This window comes from Rhyacophila brunnea, unplaced genomic scaffold (assembly GCF_057557595.1).
Source record: "Rhyacophila brunnea isolate RB1 unplaced genomic scaffold, BYU_Rbru_1.0 scaffold_6, whole genome shotgun sequence".
Classification (NCBI taxonomy): Eukaryota; Metazoa; Arthropoda; class Insecta; order Trichoptera; family Rhyacophilidae; genus Rhyacophila; species Rhyacophila brunnea.
This window is the reverse complement of record NW_028233276.1, coordinates 29,095,832-29,117,109: the sequence shown is the minus strand read 5'-3', so window position 1 is coordinate 29,117,109 and position 21,278 is coordinate 29,095,832. Positions and strand designations below refer to the sequence as shown.

At 36.3% G+C, this 21,278-nt stretch overlaps 2 protein-coding genes across 4 annotated transcripts; both read right to left on the bottom strand.

The window, feature by feature from the left end:
- Positions 1-391: 391 nt before the first annotated feature.
- On the bottom strand, positions 392-16,728 carry RASSF8 (ras association domain-containing protein 8). 3 transcript variants are annotated; one of them, XM_085956561.1, is made up of 12 exons: positions 16,403-16,728; positions 15,963-16,090; positions 15,398-15,508; positions 14,655-14,806; positions 14,476-14,559; positions 13,345-13,548; positions 10,978-11,239; positions 6,086-6,202; positions 4,272-4,471; positions 3,375-3,489; positions 3,122-3,248; positions 392-1,576 (listed from the first exon to the last, which is right to left on the bottom strand). In XM_085956561.1, exons 2-12 carry the CDS (start codon positions 16,032-16,034, stop codon positions 1,476-1,478), a joined length of 1,545 nt encoding a protein of 514 aa, XP_085812687.1. In that variant the 5' UTR covers positions 16,035-16,090; positions 16,403-16,728; the 3' UTR covers positions 392-1,475. The 3 variants fall into 3 exon arrangements, with proteins under 3 accessions (XP_085812687.1, XP_085812688.1, XP_085812686.1); XM_085956562.1 differs by having other exon boundaries at positions 13,345-13,545; XM_085956560.1 differs by having other exon boundaries at positions 14,470-14,559; positions 16,403-16,726.
- A 2,264-nt stretch (positions 16,729-18,992) lies between these two features.
- LOC147065499 (uncharacterized) lies at positions 18,993-19,430 on the bottom strand. The gene has a single exon (XM_085956997.1). It carries the CDS (start codon positions 19,428-19,430, stop codon positions 18,993-18,995), a length of 438 nt encoding a protein of 145 aa, XP_085813123.1.
- Between the last annotated feature and the right edge of the window lie 1,848 nt (positions 19,431-21,278).

Here is a 21,278-nt window from a genome sequence, read left to right as displayed (position 1 = left end):
GTAAATTGGTGATTGATGGCTTTTCTAATTAATTAGTATTAGTGTAAATGGCAAAATGTATTGGACTAGAAACATGTTACTATTTACATAATATGGTTAAATTTTCAGACAAATACACAAGGTAAAAAACCTTAGAACAATAATTTATGAATATTTCGTAATAGTTATCAAATAAATTGAATTACAATAAGATACATGCTTACTCTAATCAATAAACAAAACAAATGTATTTTTAAGGATGATAATACACTACAATAATTAGGGTTGCCAACTGTTCGGGAATGGAAAGTCCCTGTCGAAGATTAGGTACAGTTACAATTTGTGGAAGAAAAAAATCTCCTGCCCGCCAGTTAACATACCTATATTACATGCAGTCTTAACTACTGCTACCTAAACCGAGTTGGCAATTTACAATTCATTATACTCCAGAGTATGGGCCGAATAGACCGGTATGGTAAAAAGTAACACGAATTCCACATGCTGGATTGTTTGAAACCGGATTCTCTGAGGTTGCAGTTTGTGATTTCAAACAGTCCAGCATATAGAATTTACCGTTTCGGAAAAAGGAAGGAATACATTAAAGAGTCCGGTTTCAAATAGTCTGGTACGTAATATTCGTGTCCCGGAATTATTTTAAATAAATGTAGTCGGCAACCCTACCGATAATACTTTCTAGGCAATGACACCTACCGCGCCTAAATAATCAGGTGTACTATATTACTGCATGCTTCAAAAATTTTCATGTGGCTAAAAATGCCCATATATATACTAATATTCTAATAATTTCATTATTAAATAAAATATTCTTCATGCATGTGATAAATTAATATGGATGTATTAAAATTTGTCGATATAAAGAATTTGGAAATGGCACAATACATTTAATATGCAATACTGTAAATGCCACACAATTGCCCACATCGTAGCGAACTATATCAACAAAATAATATACATGTTATTATGTATGATGCTTTTTTTACTGTGCCAATAGTAAGTTATTTTGATATTGAGAATGAACTCTAAAGAAAGTTGTATTTAAATTAACAAGTTCCAAATTGTATTACTTAATTGAAACATCAGAAAAAATAACTTTTTATTAAGAATGTATGAATTACCATTCATGTTTTGAACTATATATTATTACATAATAATATTCGGAAGTTTCTATAGAAACATTGGAAAATATCCAACTAAACCTAACAAACACAAATAATGAAAATATTAATTTGATTGTAATACTAACTCATAATACTAAAGCTAAATGTACTCATTGGTATATATGCAACCTATCAATATATTGGCAGCTTATCTTCTAAACAAACTAAGAAATCAACGCACTCTCGGAGTGTACAGAATTTCTAATTGCAGCAGATATTATAATAATTATTTGATAAAAATGTCTAAAGTAAAAGTCTTTCATAAAAATGTGGTTAATAAAATAAATAGGTTGTTAGTTTGTTTACTGCCTCTCCCAATCAGACCCACACGCCGTGCGGATTCTTATTGGTCGGCACAGCGTTTTCCAGTTGCCTTGGGGAACCAATAATGCGACGGGTACTTCCAGGTTTACTCGACCCTAGAATATAAACAATACATTATATTACGAGGGTGGGTCAATAAGTCCTTAGAAAAGCCGACAGGTGGCGCGACTAGTACTGTAAGCGGTTTGTTTTCATGCAGCGGCACTACCGATTCAGTATGCTGCGAAGTTTCAATCAGATTGGTCGGGTTGTTGTGTGTTTCTCGTACATTTAAAAAAAAATTTGCTTGTTTACAAAAATGGAGAAAATTGAGTTTAGAGCTGTTATTAAACATTTTAATATAAAAGTGTTAACAGCAAAGGAAATAAAAAATGAGTTGGATTTAGTTCACTCCTGCTCCTTCACTTGCAACTATTTATAACTGGTTAAATGAATTTAAACGTGGTCGTACATCAACAAAGGATGAACCACGCTCAGGACGTCCTGTAGAGGTGACTACACCAGAAATGATCAATAAAATCCACGATATGGTGTTAAGTGACCGAAGATTAAAGTTGAGTGAGATAATTGAGGTTACAGGGATCTCAAAAGGTAGCGTCATTTCTATTTTACATGACAAATTGGGCATGAAAAAAATTTCTGCAAGATGGGTGCCGCGTTTGCTCACAGTCGACAATAAACGCAATAGGGTGGTGGCCTCTAAAGCCCTGTTGTCGCTCATGCAACGCAATCCGGATGAATTTTTTCGTCGCTTTGTGACTGTAGATGAAACATGGATACACCACTATACTCCCGAGACGAAAGAACAGTCAAAGCAGTGGATTGCGAAAGGCGAACCATGTCCAAAGAAGGCGAAAACCGTAAAATCAGCTGGTAAGGTTATGGCTACTGTATTTTGGGATGCACATGGAATTATTTTCGTTGACTATTTGGAAAAAGGAAAAACAATAACAGGGGATTATTATGCATCTTTATTGGACCAGCTAAAAAACAAAATTGAAGAAAAACGGCCTCATTTAAACAGGAAAAAAATCCTCTTTCATCAGGACAATGCCCGTGTTCACACATGTTTACGATCAATGGCTAAAATTGAAGAATTGAAGTTCGAATTGGTCGACCACCCACCGTATTCGCCAGATTTAGCCCCCAGTGACTTTTTCCTTTTCCCAAACTTAAAAAAATGGCTAAGTGGACAACGTTTTTTTTCAAATGAAGAAGTCATCGATCGGACAAATGCTTATTTTGAGGACCTTCCGAAAACTTATTTTTCTGACGGTTTAAAAAAAATTGAGAAACGTCTAACCAAGTGTATTGAGCTCCAAGGAGATTATGTTGAGAAATAAAAAAAAATACAAAAATAAAAACTGTTTTAATGCTTTTTTCTAAGGAATTATTGACCCACCCTCGTATTATTACATTTCACGTATTCAAATCAATGCATTCTTTAGCTATCAATATTGTTAGCCTGTATTGCTTTGTTTATGATGGAAAAAATTGTGTAATTCACAAATACATCAATAATAATATTATGAAATAACTCAATAATCCCAGCACAAATACATAACCGTAATTTATTTGTTCAGGGCTGAAGTTGACACAGAATCTATTGAAAAGATAAATATTGAGGTCTATGACTTTACCTTCCAACAGATGTCTGATTTCGTCAGTAGTTCCCGACAGGCTTTGTAGGTTTGCTTCTTTCATTTCATTCACCAGTTGCTCTACCTGTCGTTTCTTGTCTAATATTGCAGCTTCTAGCATACCAACCTACGACAAAGAGAAATCATTGTACAATATATATATGTACAAGTAGTACAAGGTTTGATATCAAGTGAAATATAATATGATGAATGTTATTTGGCACATCTTGGGAATTTATATACAAGTGCTAACCTCTCTCTTCAGAGTATCAGCTGTTAGATGATTCATTTCGGTAGCATGTTTGGCTTGCTGTATTTCACTCTGCAATCTTTCTACTTCAGCTAAAAGCGAACGCTCCAACTGTTGCCTGGAAAAAATAGGTTACACATTTAATATAGCAATGTCTCATGGGACTAGGCAAGCCATACACTGCTTAGGGGCCGGATATAATGGGCGATAAATTAATGCAAATACTATATTTTTGAGAGTAGGTGGAGATGTGTTTTTTATCATTGCAATCAATTCTTTCATTCTTTCGTAACTTGTGCACTTCTACTTGGTCACTGAATAATGATGGCAAATTATCCATAAAGGAGAAGAGATGGTTTACTATCATATTCTGCCAACGTGTCACACAGTGTGTAATGCAATGTCCATTGTATTATTATAATAAGTCAACAGTTTTAGATAGCCAATGAGAAATAATAAAATGTATTACACGTATTGTTATAGAATTTACATCAAATTAAAAGTAAGATGATAAGAACAGCAATTTGAGTCTTTTTAAGGGCGGGACTTTGTCAATGAAAATCATTGATTATGATATCAGACCGTCAGTACTGGCTTTTATACTGTACAAATTAACCTTTGAACTATTTATCTATCCAATGAAATAAATCCATGAGAAATTGTTTTCATAATCTAAAATTACTACTGAATCACAAAACGGAATGAATCACAGACTTGGTTCGTCATGAACAGTAAAAAGATTGGTCAAATTAGTCAGTCAGTCAGTGAATTTACGCAGGATAAAAAAAGTTTCACTAAACCAAATTCAATTAGTTGTGCATTGTTAAAAGTAGTGAAGTGAAATTACTCATGTCAAATTAATGTAAGTCTCACTGACTTTGTTTTAATTAAGCAACATACCTGGTATCTTGGTTTCTATTGGAAGCCCTTTGTTCGTATTGTATATCGTCAACTAATTTCAGTATCTTGTTCTTGCACTGCAAAAGCTCAGTTTCACAGTTTGCCAATTTGGATCGTACAAGAGTGAGTTCAGACTTCAGCGTCTTCTCGGCTTGTTTTGCAATTTCATTTTCATCCTCGATATATGACAATGCTTGCACCTAAAATTAACAATATATTAGATTTCAATTTAATATGAAAGACTAAATCAAACTATTTTTTATCTAAATCAGATTAGATTTAACTATGCATCTTCTTTCTTTTCATTGAAAAACTAAAAAAAAATCCTGGGGAAAATGGTAATTCCGACACATATCTTTCGCTCGACCCAAGTGTCTTTCTTGTGAATATTTCCTAATAACTACACTTTATGACGTTTAAACAAATTATGCAAAGGCAATTCTCTCTTTTTTCCTGCTTTTTTTGAAGAAAACATGTATATTCCAAGCAATAATTAACCGGTTAAGTGCCCAGAGCGTCTTTGGACGCCTTAATTACACCGATTCTTACGTTAATTACTATCAATTAACTAATTGCGGCATAGAAAGGATTAAAGTGTTATTAACCATTTTATTTTTAAAAAAGCTTATAAATGACTATTATAGTAAGACACACTTGAATACATTATGATAAACTGTATGTAGAAAATGATGATTGTTTCACATTAAAGTAAATGGTAATAATTTGTAGGAAATAATATGCTATGTATCAAAAATCTTCATTTATTGTGAACAAGTTAACTGGGTTACCGCATTGAGTTCGAAGATAATCAAAAACTAGCATTACCATCGTAATTAGCAATTCAGTGACACAGCCTGAATATAGTCGGCCTTGTATTTTACACTTGCTTTTATCATTTACCATTCATAGGTAGTGTAACCTTTTCCAATTGAAGATTAACAGGCAAAAATGGTCTTATGCCAAAAATATTTTAGAACTTTCTAGTGGTTTAAGGAATATGACATGTTATTAACAAAAATATAGAATCCAAATAAATGTGAGATTTTTCTAATAGGTATGTATCTGATATTAAAAGGATGTTTATCAATGAAATATTCTGTTTACACCGCAGATATACATGACTCTTAACTTCACAGTCGAGTAGTATCTCCATCTAAAACCATGGGTTGCAGATTGAAATACCACATCTGGCAAATTACATGTTGTTTTTCCAGAGTATGAACCCAATGAGTTAGGCGAATGGCTAACAACCATTATTCGTAAAAGGGTGGCAATATAACCTCCGGTCTATGTAGCCCCATTTGCTGTAAATTTACGAAATGTCAATGTATGTTAAAATACGCAAGTTTATCAAGTGCTTGCTGTAAACAGTAACAGTAAAGTATTTAATTGCCTAGGCCTATGTCTTCAATTCGAATACGCATACTGATGTGCCAGATAGTTTGGAGCATATTATGTCAACGTGTTCTTTCACCTTTTAGAGAATGTTCCTTTTCTCTTGCACCGACAGTGTTATTCTTTGCTGAGACGAAATTTGAACGGGTGTAAACGAAAAACTTATACAATCGCATTATGTAACCTTGTTCTTGGGCACTGTAGACATGTCTATAAATAGAAATGCACACATGCGTCTGGAATTCATTTCAATTAATGCCGTACGTTGAATTTTGAATGTGTTCAAATAAATTGGATTTTTAATTTCAATACTAAAATGAAACGGGACTGCAGAAACTACACGCAATTATCGGTACAATGTAAATTCCGAACGCGTAAAATCGGGGTTCCAATGTATACAAAATAATGTGAGTCTGTACCTGCTCAGTACTGATTCTCAGTTGTGAATCACTAGTATTGATCTGTTGCTGAATCATTTGTACTTGATGCTGTTGTTCTCTTCCTTTCGCTTCCCAAAACCCGATTTCTGCATCATACTAAAAGAAAATAAAGTGACTGTAGTACACAACCATCGCATGCACAGTAAGCAAAGTGACATGTTGTATCAGAAACCAACGGCTGTATAACAAAAAGATAGAAGAAAATAGGTAGGTAAGTAAATTAGAAATACAATCATATTATTGTATAGGTATATTCAGGGCTTTTTTAAAAAAAATATAGGTGCCGGAACTCACTTCCTGCCAAACTTCTTACCAGGGAACTCAGAAATAATGGGAACTGAAATACACAACGGGTAAGGCGATAGCAGGTAACCGACTCGAGTAAGGATGAATCCGGGTTAAACTTTCACACGTGTTAAGAATACGTTTTACGTCGAATACTAAAAACTGCTCTCGGTTTATGCATTTACGCTCATTTAATGTTAGTGTATTACACACACTATTGCACGTGCATAATGCGTGCTTCATTTTCGTAGGACACTCACACATTCAAAAGCCTGCTTCACCATCCGGTGTATTGAATATTGCCTATCGGTATTCTATTTATTATCTGTTCTGTCTTCTTACCTACTAAAGAAAATTATATTCAAATATCATTTCAAAACAACTTTTCCTATGCCACGAAGCGCATACAAAATTAAGCAAACAAACAAATACAAATAAACTAGGTACCTACAAAAGTTGTAAAAAATAAAATTTAAAAACATATATTTAAATAAAATTATATAGTGATTTCCATGGGTGGCCTAAAGGGGGCCCCCAGTCCAGGATCTTTGGCGGGCCCCTACCTATCACCAATGTTAAAGGCAGTGTGACGCTCTATAGTAGCATTTTTCAAATGGTGTTTGAGGTAAAATGAAGGGTATTCAGTGTATCCACAAACATTAACCAAAAAATGCAATTACTCAACCACATATTTTAAAATGTTAATACGCCTGAAGGAAATTAGCGCCGCAGGTCTTGTTTTCTATCCAAACTATCGAACCTTACTAATAATGTGGTATATTTATGATGATACATATCTGTACCTCAAAGGCAGACGGATGCAAATCCAAATACCCAATTGTTCAGGAGAGCCAAAAAACAATTTTTATTTTAAACGAATACTCATAACTTCTAAGAAAATATACATAGAATGATCATTATTTTTTTTATTCTAATTCAATTAAAGAACTTTTGGAATATGTAAGAAAGGAATAAATATAATACAATTTTATATCTAAAAAAAATAAAATAAAAAACGTAGTGTGGATTTGCATCCTTCTGCCTCTAAAGATATTTTGCTAATGTGGATTTGTATCTTATTTACCTAGCCAAAATAAAACAATTTATAAGTTAAAAAAATTTATAGGTATAAATATAACAAAGCAAAACACATTTTTTTTTAAATTTTTATTATGTCATCATCATCATCACCAGCCTGAATCTATTCACTGCTGGATGAAGGCCTCGCTAATCTCCAAGCTGATTCCACTTCTCTCGTTCCTGTGCGTTGCGTTGCCAAGTTTTTCAGAACTTTATCATTTCATCGATCCAGCGGCCTCTAGGTCTACCTTGCGGATGTTTTTTACCTCTTGGATACCACTGGATAACTAAATTTGTCCAACGATTGTCCTTTCTTCGAGCCATGTTCCAGCCCATTTCCATTTGAGGTTTTTAGCAAACTCTATCACATCATTAATCCTTGTCTGTTCCCTTATCCACCCATTCCTTTTTTGTCCTTTTGCGTTATGCCCAGCATGCACCTTTCCATACCACGTTGTGCTACTCTAAGTTTCTGGATCTCTATTTTACTTACGCTCAATGTTTCACACGCATGTGGTTACGGGAAGTACACACTGGTTAAACACTTTGCACTTTAGGCATTTTCGAAGAAATTATTCAGGCGGCCAAAAGCACTCCAGCCTAGCTTTACTCTACGAACAATTTCATCAAATATACATCCATCTATAGACACTTATTGTGCCAGATAGATGTAGTTTTTCACCTGTTCGAGCTGAATGTCATTGATGAGGATCTCTTTTTGGCCCGCAAAGCAGTTGAACATGACTTTATTCTTTGATACATTTATTTTCAAGCCTACTTTGTTGCTTACTCCAGCTTATTCTGCTTTGGAGGCCTTCTGAGTCTTGCAAACTACTATTTATTGTTATCGGCAAAGCGTAGATGACTCACGTATTCTCCATTTATGGGGACCCGTGTCGTTCCAGTCAAGTTGTCTAAATAAGTCTTCAAATGTAGCTGTAAATAGTTTAGGTGAGATTGTATCACCTTGTCGGACTCCTTTGCTGATAGGAAATGCGCGATGGTTTATGGAGATGTTGTTGCGCTACTGTATATATTATTGAAAATATTTATATAGCGCCCGGGGATTCCTTGATTTCTGAGTGCATCGAGTATTGAAAATTTCTTTATGGAATCGAACGCTTTCTCATAGTCTATAAAACCCATGGATAGCGGCAGCTTGTATTCCTGTTACCGCTCTGATTTCTCTGATGACTTGGATAATATGGTCCATAGTGCTGTATCCTCCTCTAAATCCTCCTCATGGCTGGTTCTCGTCTAGTACATATTGCAGACGGTTTGAGAGAATTTTATCTTAGTGGATTATTGGATTTGCATCCTTCTGCCTCTAAGGTAGGTATGGCACTTGCATCTTTATTCTATGCATATCTTGGACTAGGACTTCCATTTCTCTGCCTCTAATAAATAAAGCCTTTAGCATGATGATTCTTTAAAAAAATCATTTTCCCCAAAAATGGAGTTGCACCCGTCTGCCTCTGAGGTACAGATAATATGTTATAATACACCTATACTACAAAAAAGTACAATACGTATATAAAAAAAAATACAAATTTAATATGTTGGTAAAAATATTAATAAAAATATAATACAATCATACATTATTTACAAGTAAATTACAAGTAGCACATCGCGGTATGGAAAGGTGCATGTTGGGCATCACACGAAAAGACCACAAAAGAAAGCGATGTGATAAAGGTCAGTAAGCAGATGAAATGGTGATGGGCTGGATATGTCGCTCGGCGATTGGACAAGTGCCGTCATACCAGTGGCGAAGGCTCCATACTAAGCGATTATTTAAAGCTTACCTTCTATTTTCAAGTATTTAATTTATATAAATAAATATCTATATTGTAGGACATTGTAGGTTATAATAAAAATATTGATTGCCATCTATCGTCGTTATTTATAAGTAGAGCTTTTAATTTAGTCATGTTTCGAATCAAAAATAAATGACGGAACGTCCAACGTGAGTGCTATTTTTAGAATTATTTCAACGATAATCCAAGCCGAATTTTCTACCGAAATTCAGTTGCCAACTTCATGCATGTCTGGGTTTTTGTTCGAGACTCAGAAGCGTTAACAGACAAGCTTATTCGAAATGTTGAATTGTTTATTGTCTTCGCTTATCTTTAAAAGCAAATAATAAATAATAAGGATGATTAAAAAAAATAATAACTATTGTGTTCGATCACATATAATTTATAAATTGTTATTAAAAATAAATATTGTATTAATTCGCGATTATTATTTAGGTTACTTCAGTCATAGACAAACATAACATGCTATTCACAGTTTATGTCATTTTGACATGTCAAAGCGGTGGTAAAGGTTTATTTTATAATACAAAATTCATTGTGTTACTGTGAATGTGGATAAATTATCTCATATTGTACCGAAATCATTCGCCAGTGCTTTAAATATATAAGTATTTATTAAATTGTGTAGTGTCCCGGTAGAAAATGTGCGAACGATTGCATTTAAAAATTATCAAAGCTTGACCTTCCAAGGGTTCATTTAGATTTGAATACAGCAAAAAAACTTATATTAGACATTTTCACAACAATTTATAAATGATAAATATTTGTTTTTAACTGGCAGTTATACATTAAACAAACTTTTTTGTTGGCGATGCGTATTGTTTGGTAAAGAAAGTATGCGTGGAATTCTACTGCCATAAGTGATTTAAATAATTTGACAAATTCAGCGGTGAAACCTATGACCAGTGTGTCGTTGTCATTAGTGTGCACCTATTCATCAGTAGTAATATCGTAAGTATTATCTTCTTATTTCCCGTAATTTACCTGACAAGTGTGCTCTTTTTCTCTGATCTCCACAGCTTACCTCTTTCCAAAAGTCACCCTTCACCACTGCGTCATACAATGATACCCAATGGACACTAAACGACCACAGGGACCCCCTAAACACCCGCTAGATAGACGAACACACAGTGAAGAGCTAGTGACCGAGAAGAGTGGACAGAGTTAGGGGAGGACATCATCCAGCAGTGGATCGACCCCGGCTGATGATGATAATACACCAGTAAAGAAAGGGCTTTGATCTTGTAAACAAAGTAGTGGGGTGACATTTGAAACACTTTCAGTATCTCTTATGCATCAAGCATATCTGGTGTTGCACAGTTTACGAGGTGGGCCGACTGTACAAGAGTTTCTCTGTTTCTGCTCTGCTCAAGTAATTTAGCGTCTAAAAAATGAATCTTATTGTTATACAATTTGTACATGATGATTGTTGATTTGAAATCAACGAGACAGAAAATCAAAAAATAGAATTACGAAATATGGCAAAAAAAACCCATAAAACTAGAAAACTTTTTTGTTCACATTTTATAACATTATTTGAAATCACTACAAATAAATTTCACGAATTTTTGCGAAAATTTTGATTTACAGTGAATTTAGAATTAAGCGTGTTCGTATTATCAGGGTTTTACTGTAAAAATCTTTTATTGTGAACCTTAATTTACGAACTAATGATTATGAACTGTTTACCTTTGTGAGATCAGCTTGTTGATTGGAAAGTTTTTCCCTTTGGTAGTTTACTAATGATATCAATTCTCTGTATTGATGATTGTAGGCGACAGCTTCCGTGGACATATGTGAGTTACTATCTTGTGTTATGTTGTTTGTCATAATGCCAGCCATTTGAATGTTTCTGATTGGCTGATTGGGTTGTGAAATATCCGAAGAGGGTTTTATATTTGCAGGTGAGGTGGTCGGTGGTGGCGGTGATCGATAAGGCGGAGGAGGATCTCTGAAAATGCAATATCAATGAATGTTATTGTCAATTCTGATACAGCTGTTATGCCACATACCAGCGTTTCCCAATTTAATTTAGTAACAGAACTATTGTATATTTTGTAAAACATAACAGAACTCCTTAAATATTTTTAGCATAGCAAAAAAAAGCGGCAGGTGAAAAAAAATCTCGGTTCAAGATCTAACGTCCAACACATTTTGTCCTCTTCCGTTAATCACCCAAGAAAGCAATACGAGAAACTTCTCTAAATTTTTGTTGTTGTTGACAGACAGTCAGAAGTACGAGGGTGGGTCAATAAGTCCTTAGAAAAGCCGACAGGTGGCGCGACTAGTACTGTAAGCGGTTTGTTTTCATGCAGCGGCACTACCGATTCAGTATGCTGCGAAGTTTCAATCAGATTGGTCGGGTTGTTGTTTTTTATTTTCGTACATTTAAAAAAAAAATTGCTTGTTTACAAAAATGGAGAAAATTGAGTTTAGAGCTGTTATTAAACATTTTAATATAAAAGGGTTAACAGCAAAGGAAATAAAAAATGAGTTGGATTTAGTTCACGGCATATCTGCTCCTTCACTTGCAACTATTTATAACTGGTTAAATGAATTTAAACGTGGTCGTACATCAACAAAGGATGAACCACGCTCAGGACGTCCTGTAGAGGTGACTACACCAGAAATGATCAATAAAATCCACGATATGGTGTTAAGTGACCGAAGATTAAAGTTGAGTGAGATAATTGAGGTTACAGGGATCTCAAAAGGTAGCGTCATTTCTATTTTACATGACAAATTGGGCATGAAAAATATTTCTGCAAGATGAGTGCCGCGTTTGCTCACAGTCGACAATAAACGCAATAGGGTGGTGGCCTCTAAAGCCTGTTGTCGCTCATGCAACGCAATCCGGATGAATTTTTTCGTCGCTTTGTGACTGTAGATGAAACATGGATACACCACTATACTCCCGAGACGAAAGAACAGTCAAAGCAGTGGATTGCGAAGGCAAACCATGTCCAAAGAAGGCGAAAACCGTAAAATCAGCTGGTAAGGTTATGGCTACTGTATTTTGGGATGCACGTGAAATTATTTTCGTTGACTATTTGGAAAAAGGAAAAAAAATAACAGGGGATTATTATGCATCTTTATTGGACCAGCTAAAAAACAAAATTGAAGAAAAACGGCCTCATTTAAACAGGAAAAAAATCCTCTTTCATCAGGACAATGCCCGTGTTCACACATGTTTACGATCAATGGCTAAAATTGAAGAATTGAAGTTCGAATTGGTCGACCACCCACCTTATTCGCCAGATTTAGCCCCCAGTGACTTTTTCCTTTTCCCAAACTTAAAAAAATGGCTAAGTGGACAACGTTTTTTTTCAAATGAAAAAGTCATCGATCGGACAAATGCTTATTTTGAGGACCTTCCGAAAACTTATTTTTCTGACGGTTTAAAAAAAATTGAGAAACGTCTAACCAAGTGTATTGAGCTCCAAGGAGATTATGTTGAGAAATAAAAAAAAAATACAAAAATAAAAACTGTTTTAATGCTTTTTTCTAAGGAATTATTGACCCACCCTCGTAATATCTATAAGATTTCCAAACTTTGTGTCGGAAAGCCTGGTTAGTTTATCTTACGGATGGATTTAAAACCCTGTTTTTTATAATAAATACTGATTAATTATATGTCTAAATTGCGAAGACGTCTTGCAATGTTGCTGCAAATTTATTTATCGACTGATTCTTCAAGAAAATCCTAGTATTAGAAAAGTATCCAAATTATTCCGCTACACCACTGACTTCCAAAAAACTGCATCTTAAAACCATCTCTCATAATTAACATATTTCATTTCATTTTGTGAATATGTTGGCATGTTATGATTCTGTATTAAGTCATCATTAACTTTGTAGAATTCTATTTTACAATACAATACAATGAAAACATATAGGAGAATTTAATATAATTTATATTATCATTTTGGATAACAACAAAAGTCAAACGGATAATCATAATGTATGATGCAAAATATATACTATGCCACAATTCAAACATAACAAGGACTCCATAGAAGAAAAAAAGAAATATTATGTTTCAGTGTAAACACTTGCCTATAAGGTGGGACATCTTTCCGTGTTTGATGCACTGGGGGGGACGTTTTACTCTGGGGCACACCCCTGACAACTCCGATTGGGTGATTTCCACTATGTAGGACATTACTCAGCCCCATTGGAGGACTCAAATTGCGACTGTTGTCAGGTTGCAAGGCACTTGATCCTTCTAGAATGTTTGGATTGGAAGCACTGTTGCCACTGCTAGAAATATTTTAAAACCCAGTCTTATTTTTAAAGCAATTTATGATTCCTGTGGTTTCAACAAATCTGCTCAGTATTTTAATCTATTCCAATTATACGGGTGGCGTGTGATGTGTGATGCCTTGTGACATTAGGGATGATCTTTAAAATAAGGACTTTGAATAAATTATCGGTTACAATTATTACAGCCATACATATTAGTTATCTATTAAAAATATTTCCAACTTGAAATTGCAATCGATATAACTTTATGCGGAAAGTAGATATTTTGTAAAACAATATAGAGTACCTACATAGCAATTTATTTTTAACTAGGCAAAATTAATTTGTTACCTACAAAAATTATTTGGATTTTTTATCAGTAAACTATTTTGATTAGGTATGTATAAAATAAAGTAGAAATAATATATAAATATAGTTTTACATTTAGTTGTTTAAAGAAATGAAGCCGACGCGAGCGAAATGAATAACTTAACACAAAAAATTACATGCACGACACAATGTATTGGAACCGGCTAGATTTTGCAAAATATTGTAGTGCATAAATTCTTTCACGCATGCCGGTTTGTAGGTGGCATATAGGTTTTTTTAATGGAGAAATATGTGTTATTGTTATTGATAAGCATTATAATATGCTACGTATTTTTGAACATGCGCGTAGCTGAAGTATCAGGCAAAATCATGAGTTGTCAAACTAGGCTTTAGACACATCAATCGCAATGAAAAAATATAGAAAATATTTAGGTATAGTATCTACAGATTTTTTCTATATGACTTTATAACAATATTTGGTCATTTTCACGGACTTTTAATAAAACGGTATTAATCATTTATTGGTCTTATGGATACCATACTATACATAACCATACACACTAAGCGTTGAATTACGTATACATAAATTAATGAAATAATATCAATTACCCATACGTAAGACTCTTTCTGACATCTTTCAGTCTATCCAATCCAAGAGGTGATGCATCATTACTCCCGCCAGATTGACTGCTAGCTGATCTAATTTTATAAATCATAATATTATCACACGTTTCATATACAAAAGAAAACCTGTTATTCTCGAGATAAATCAACAGTTTTGTTTAGTTATCTACCTGTTAGAAATAAGATTCGACTGCTTCAGTCCGAGAGTGTTAATAATAGGTGGTCCGATGCCTTGCTGTTGAAGAGTTTTTTGGCTTATAGAGTCAGATCGTTGAAGAATGAACTGAACATCATTGGAATACTCTCCCCATTTCATAAGAATCTGTAAATACAAGATATTATTTATATAAGATATATATTAATAATAAATGAGACCGACCCGGGAAATTTCCTAGGCATTCGATCAAAAATTAAGTCATACTAACAATACCGGAAAAAGTTGTTTTTCAAAACAAAGTGTTAGCATGATAACGTATGAATCCTATTGTCGGACAGCTGAGAGGGCGATAAAAATGTAATAAACCTAATAAAAAAAGGTGGCGGGAATTATAGAGTACCTATGATTTGATTTAATAGTTTAAAATTTCAGCAATATCATAAAATTTAAATACACATTCAAGATTATGAATCAAAAAGTTTAGTAAAACAAACACTAGATTGATGATTTATTGGCTTATCACGATTTCTCCCAATGTCCCGTTGGGCCAATCCTTCTCTAACGACTGGCAAATATAGGCATAGATTGAATTACCAATGTATTGAGGTTAATGAACACAACTGTTTAGTAACTCCTGTGGTTTTCGGATGGTGTTAAATTTAGTTTTGAATTTAGTGAGCGCAATGTCTGATGTAAAATTAGGCGTAGAAGAAGGTTAATTAATTTACGATTTATGTTAAAAATTGTATTTATTACCTTCAATGGAAATTCGTGTGGAGCTAGTAATCGCTCGTTACTCCTCCATCTTTCGATGAGGGTAAAGCGGCCGACTTTACCTGTGGCATGGGCTAACGCAAACACCACATCCTGTGGGAAATATAAAATCGATATAATAATAATACAGTCAACTTGGTTATTACGAGGAAGATGGGACCGACTGAATTTGCTCACTATAAGCGGTACTCATTATATCAGAGAATAGGTATATTTAAATGAGCGGTCATATAACAAAAAAGTCGAAAATAAAAAATCTGAAAATCCTCGTAAAAATCCCTGAAACAAGCAAGGCCTTCATAAACTACAAAAGAAGTTGTTTATTGTAATGAACGCTGGTAGGTACCTACGGACTTCATAAACCTTGGATTTTTTTTTCTTTCTTTAGATTTTTAATGGAATAGGCATAATTCATATGAAGTAAATAAATAATTGGCAGGGAATTCGCATGAGCACAAAATATGTGTCAGTCATAACCTACTTAAAAATCAATCAAAACAACTCTGTTTAGTATATATTTCAAATCATTTTGTGCCATATTAGATACCTGGCATGTTGTTAGTTCAGTAACACCACAAACGATCCTCTGAATACCTTCCACCCAGACTTTCAGCTCCATTTAATTCTTCTCAAAATGATTGTTAAATGTATGTCATCAGTACATTTCACACAGAGCTAAAATTATAAATATCAAGTATACTAGACATTAGATTAAAACCGTATAATGGTATTAAATTGATTGGCATTATAATTAACGAAATTCTATTGCAGAAAAGCATCAATAATAAGAGTATCAACAACAAAAAAATGGATACAACGTAAACAGATCAAGGCAAATTCAATATAAAAATAGATTTCATCGAAATTTTATGCAAATGTCAATGTAATTATGAGTGCTTAGAAAACCCTAATTTAGTTCGTTTCAAGACTGGACAAAAGACTTTAAAATAAGGTCAAATGGTAAACTGTATTATGTGTACTATTTACCAAATTTAATGGAGGTTACGCCAAATAAAAATCTCTACAGCAACGGTATAACTTCCGCGTGCGACATTTCTTAAACTAAGTATAGTTTAAAATTAAATAAACCACCACTGCGTTAACATATTGGTCGTGTCAAAGAACTGGTGATATATTTTATTGAAAATGTATTTCAAGCGTTTATGTTTGCTAGCAAATGTCACTAGTCGGCCATTTATGGTTTTGACGTTTAAAATTAGAAGGCCACGTAAACGGCGAACTTGAACTTAAAAAATATTTTAATATATTGATATCATCAATTTCATAAGTCTTCTCGTTACATCTAATACAATATACTTAAATTTATTAAATAAATATGTTACAGTTCACATATTAATTTTTCTGCGTAAATTCCTAAGATGGAATATTTTTAATGCAATAATACTCGTTATAATGGGGATACTTTTATTTTATAAATAAAGGTGGGAATTAATCGCACATTGCAATAATCAATATTCACAAAAAAAAAATAACTTTAACTTATGGAAAGTAGTTTTCACACATATTAAATGATTTCACAAATAAATAGATGAAATCACATAAAATAGTTGGTTTCACAAAACAAAAATCATGAATCACTCATTGTAAATATAAATTCACTCAATTTTGACAACTGCACACATTTGTAAAATTGTTTTCACCGATAAAATAAATAATATATCGCACAAAGAAAATGTAGAAATTCACAAATGTCAAACTAATAATTGTAGCAGCAATGAAAGGAGTTTTACCTACCATTAAAACTCTTATTATTCTTGTTGACTATTAAATCCCTCGAGATGTTGATCGTATTTTTTGCCTTGTGTTCTTATGTGCTGGCCCCTTTTTTATCCCCTTTTCTTCTCGATTACATATCTCTCTGGTTACTCATCTTGTTTTACCGGCTGGCAGGACTGACGCTTCTATCGTAGCGTGCTTTGTCTCTGGTTCTTCAATTTGATATGTCTCAAGGAAACCAGGTAGGTGTTCTCTGGACTTCAGAGTCAACAAGATTAATAAGAGTTTTAATGGTAGGTAGGTAAAACTCCTTTCATTATTCGCTATTGACTCTGAAGTCCCTTGAGATATCTGTTTGTTATCACCTGGTAAAGCAAGATAGATCATGCAAGATAAGGTGGATGAACCTAACATGAGAATTAGGTATAACATCTCCTTGCTTTTAGGCTCAGTGCACCGGGCTGAACAGAAAGGTCATCATATTTTGTTCCCCCGCTGTAGAAGTCTGTGTGTCTGTCGGTCTCTGGTCAAATGTTTTAAAAGTAGCTTCTTGGCGCCAATAACTCTCTGCAGGATGTCATCTAGGGGGTAGTTCTCTAACCAATGTAGAGAGGCGACTGCTGATCGAGTACTGTCTGGTGATTCCCGTACCCCTGCATCAGCGAGTACTGACTTCACCCAATTTCCGATGACTGCTCGAGTCGCAGGTTTTGGGGGGCTTCTTGACGAGATAAATAATGCCGGAATATTACCACCCTCTTCTCTTCTCTCATTGGAAACGCAGATAAGTTTTCGTAGCCAAAATACTGGATCGATGTTTTGGCAGCTGGAAGCGCTTAATTTCCATCCAGATTGGCGGTGCCTTGATGTGTCTGTCTTGGAACCAAACACTGGCCATAGAATTATATGGTCGCCATTATCGACTAGGCCATTATCCGCTACACTGAGTAGGGTAAGGTCATGAACCCGTCGTCCCGATGTGAGTTATAATAATATAGCTGTTCTGCGTGAAACTTAATATAGGTTGTATTATACTAGTGGTGTTGTTTTCTTGAGGTAGTCCACGATTATTCTTGGATCCCAAATCGGTGGTTTTGTAGGTCTAGTCTTGCGGGTGGATATGGCTTTTAAGATATGAGGCACTACTATGTTACTGCTGATGTCTTTACTGATCATAGGTTTGCAAAAAGTAGCTATGGCTGACTTATGTACAAGAATAGTGTTATATGAAAGACCTTCCTTATTCTATAAGTGACCCAGGTATCTAGCCACTTCAATCGGCTCGGGGGTATTATAGCTTATCGTGTTGTCCATGCACCATGTCTTCCATTTGTCCCATGCAGGTCTATAAGTCTTCAAAGTGGATGGTCGCCAGCCGGAAGTGAGAAGTGATCTGTCCTCTACCGACCAGCTAGAAACTAATTCTGTCCACCCAAAATTATCCATAACTGGAGTGATAGGTCCCGGACTTGTGGAGGTGGATGGTTTGTCACCGTATCCACTAGAAATGACTCCAAGTGCGGGATCGGGTAGGGGGGTTCCAGTGATCTCTGCTGTAGGTCTGCGCTCCAAAAACACTTCTTCCACCATGGGGCCACTAGTAAATATTTTCCCCTTGCCATGTTCAGGTGTGCCAATACTTGTGGAATTAGATTCGGTGGCGGGAATATCCAGGCTAGTTTGAAGTCCCACTGTCGACTGAAGGCATCGTGGAACAGTGCAAGGGCATCGTTCGGATTTCGTGAGACATACGGTGCGACAACATGGGATGTGTTGGACGCGAACAGGTCTACGTCTGGGAGTCCCCATCTTTAAAATAGGGGAGCTGTAGCCGCCATAACTAGGTGCCATTCTGGGATAATTTGCTGCGTGAGAGATGGTCTGCCACGGAGTTGTATTTTCCTGGAAGGTATTGTGCAGTCAATGATATACTGGCCTGGTTGGCGATTTCCAGGATCTGTCGGCAAAGACTTAGTAGGGTTGCAGACTTTGTGCCTCCTTCGTTGTTGATGTAGGCCACCACTGTTTTGTTGTCGGTTTGTAGGAGTAATTCTGATCCCCTGAGCGTTTGCTCCCGGAGTTGTATGGCTGAGAGTACTGCATACAGCTCTTTTCGGTTGGAGTGCCACGTGGATTGGCGTTTTGTCCATGTACCTGATAGGTGGCACTCGTCTAACTGCGCTCCCCAGCCTGAATCGGCTGCGTCTGTGGTAAGGAAATGATTGTAGGTTGCCCTGTGAATCTTTCCTGAGGAGCCCACCGCTCGAATCCACCACATGATGTCCTCTCGAGCTTGTGGTTGAATCGATGTTGATTTGTGAGGGTGGCTCCTTAATAATTGAGCGCTCGTACGTTGTAGACGTCGGCAATGCAACTCCCCTGTGGAGTGACGAAGGTTGCAAAGTTGAGTCGCCCGAGGAGGCGTTGGGCCTGCCTGAGCGACCAACTGCCTTTTTCGATCTGCAATTGCAGGTGGTGACGAAGTGATGTGCACTTCTCTGTTGATAGATATTTCCGATTGTTGTGAGTATCCCACGTGATACCCAAGAACTCCCGCTGTTGGCTTGGAATCAGACAGGATTTTTTCTTGTTGATTATCCAGCCTAGTGCCTGCATGAAATCTCTCATATAAGTCAGTTGCGACAGAAGAATATCTCTGGACTGATTTGCCATCAGAAAGTCGTCTAAGTAAGTGACGATTCTCATACCCTTTTCCCGGAGGTGTTCGGCCATCCAGTTTGTTAATGAGGCAAACAGTCTTGGTGCTGCCGACAGTCCGAACGGAAGGCACGTGAATTGAGGGAGTTCTCCTTGGTAAACTAGCCGAAGAAATCGGCGATGTTGTATAGCTATAGGTACATGTAGGTACGCTTGGATTAGGTCTATTTTTACTAACCAGTCTTCCCTTTGCAGGAATGTTGGGACCTTGAAATGGTGGAACAGTTTGAACGGCCTTGGTTGTAGGAAATCGTTTAGGCGTTTTAGGTTGAAGACGGGTCGTTGACTGCCGTTTTTCTTCCTTACTAGGAAGAGGGTTGAGAGGAAGCTCGGAGATGGTTCTGCCAATTCCAATACTTCCGATTTCTTCAGTTACGTGATTTGTGAAGTGATCTCCGGCGATTGTCGCGTTTTGAAATCCTTCTGGAATTGTACGGAAAGCATTATTAGAGGGGGTTTCTTTATAAACGGAATACGGGTTCCCGTTATTATTTTTAATAATGGTGGTAGTGCACCCTTGGCCTGCCAGATTTCCTGGAAATGCTGGAGGCGTCCCCCTTTGAACGTGGTGAAGGAGACCCGGTCACCTGCGTCTAGGGTAAGTGCCCCTCGCACCACCTCGGTTATCTCTGGGAAAACCTCGGTTGGATGGACATGGGCCTCTCGGCAAGCCACCCCTAACCTGGTCTGGTATCTTCCTCGTGTATCCCTGCCTCCGAAAGGTGTTCTTGTGTCCACCTGGCGAAGTGCTAGGTTGACTCTTCTTGCCCTGGTCAACCACTTTGGTGGTCTGATCGAAGACCTTCTCACTACCCCCACCTCTTTCTAGGAACCCCGCCAGTTTACCTTTATTGAAGATATATTCGGCGCTAGGTGGGATCTTGTTAAGAGCCTCTCGGGTGAAGGTGTCTTTTATACCGGAGAGGATTTTCTTCCGCCTCGTCTGAACCAACTCTGCCCGTTTTCCACAACGGATTCGGGTGACGTCCTCAGTCACTTGTTGAGTGCAGAAGAGGGCCCGAACTCCTTTACGACCGTCTCAAAAAGAGCCGTACCGATGGTGTGGTCGCTGACAGAGTCGACTACTCGCTGTAACGCGTCCCGAATACACTCCTTTTGAGCGAGCATCGCATTTTGGAGGCCGGCGATCGTACGCTCCATTAGATGTATCGTTTGCGATGAACGATCGTAGGGGCGTAACTCATCGTTGAGTCCCAACTCAACGAAGGACGGGGCCAGGAAATATTGTTTTTGGGTTTCAGCGTAGCGAACCCCCGCCCAATTATCTGTGTCGAACAGTTGGAGCCTGGTAAGTTCCGCTACCCGAGCTTTGTCTGGCGTCGGAAAAGCAGGCTCCTGAACTATGGCACTAAATACAGGCAACGGAATCCTGTTGGGTTTTTCCGCT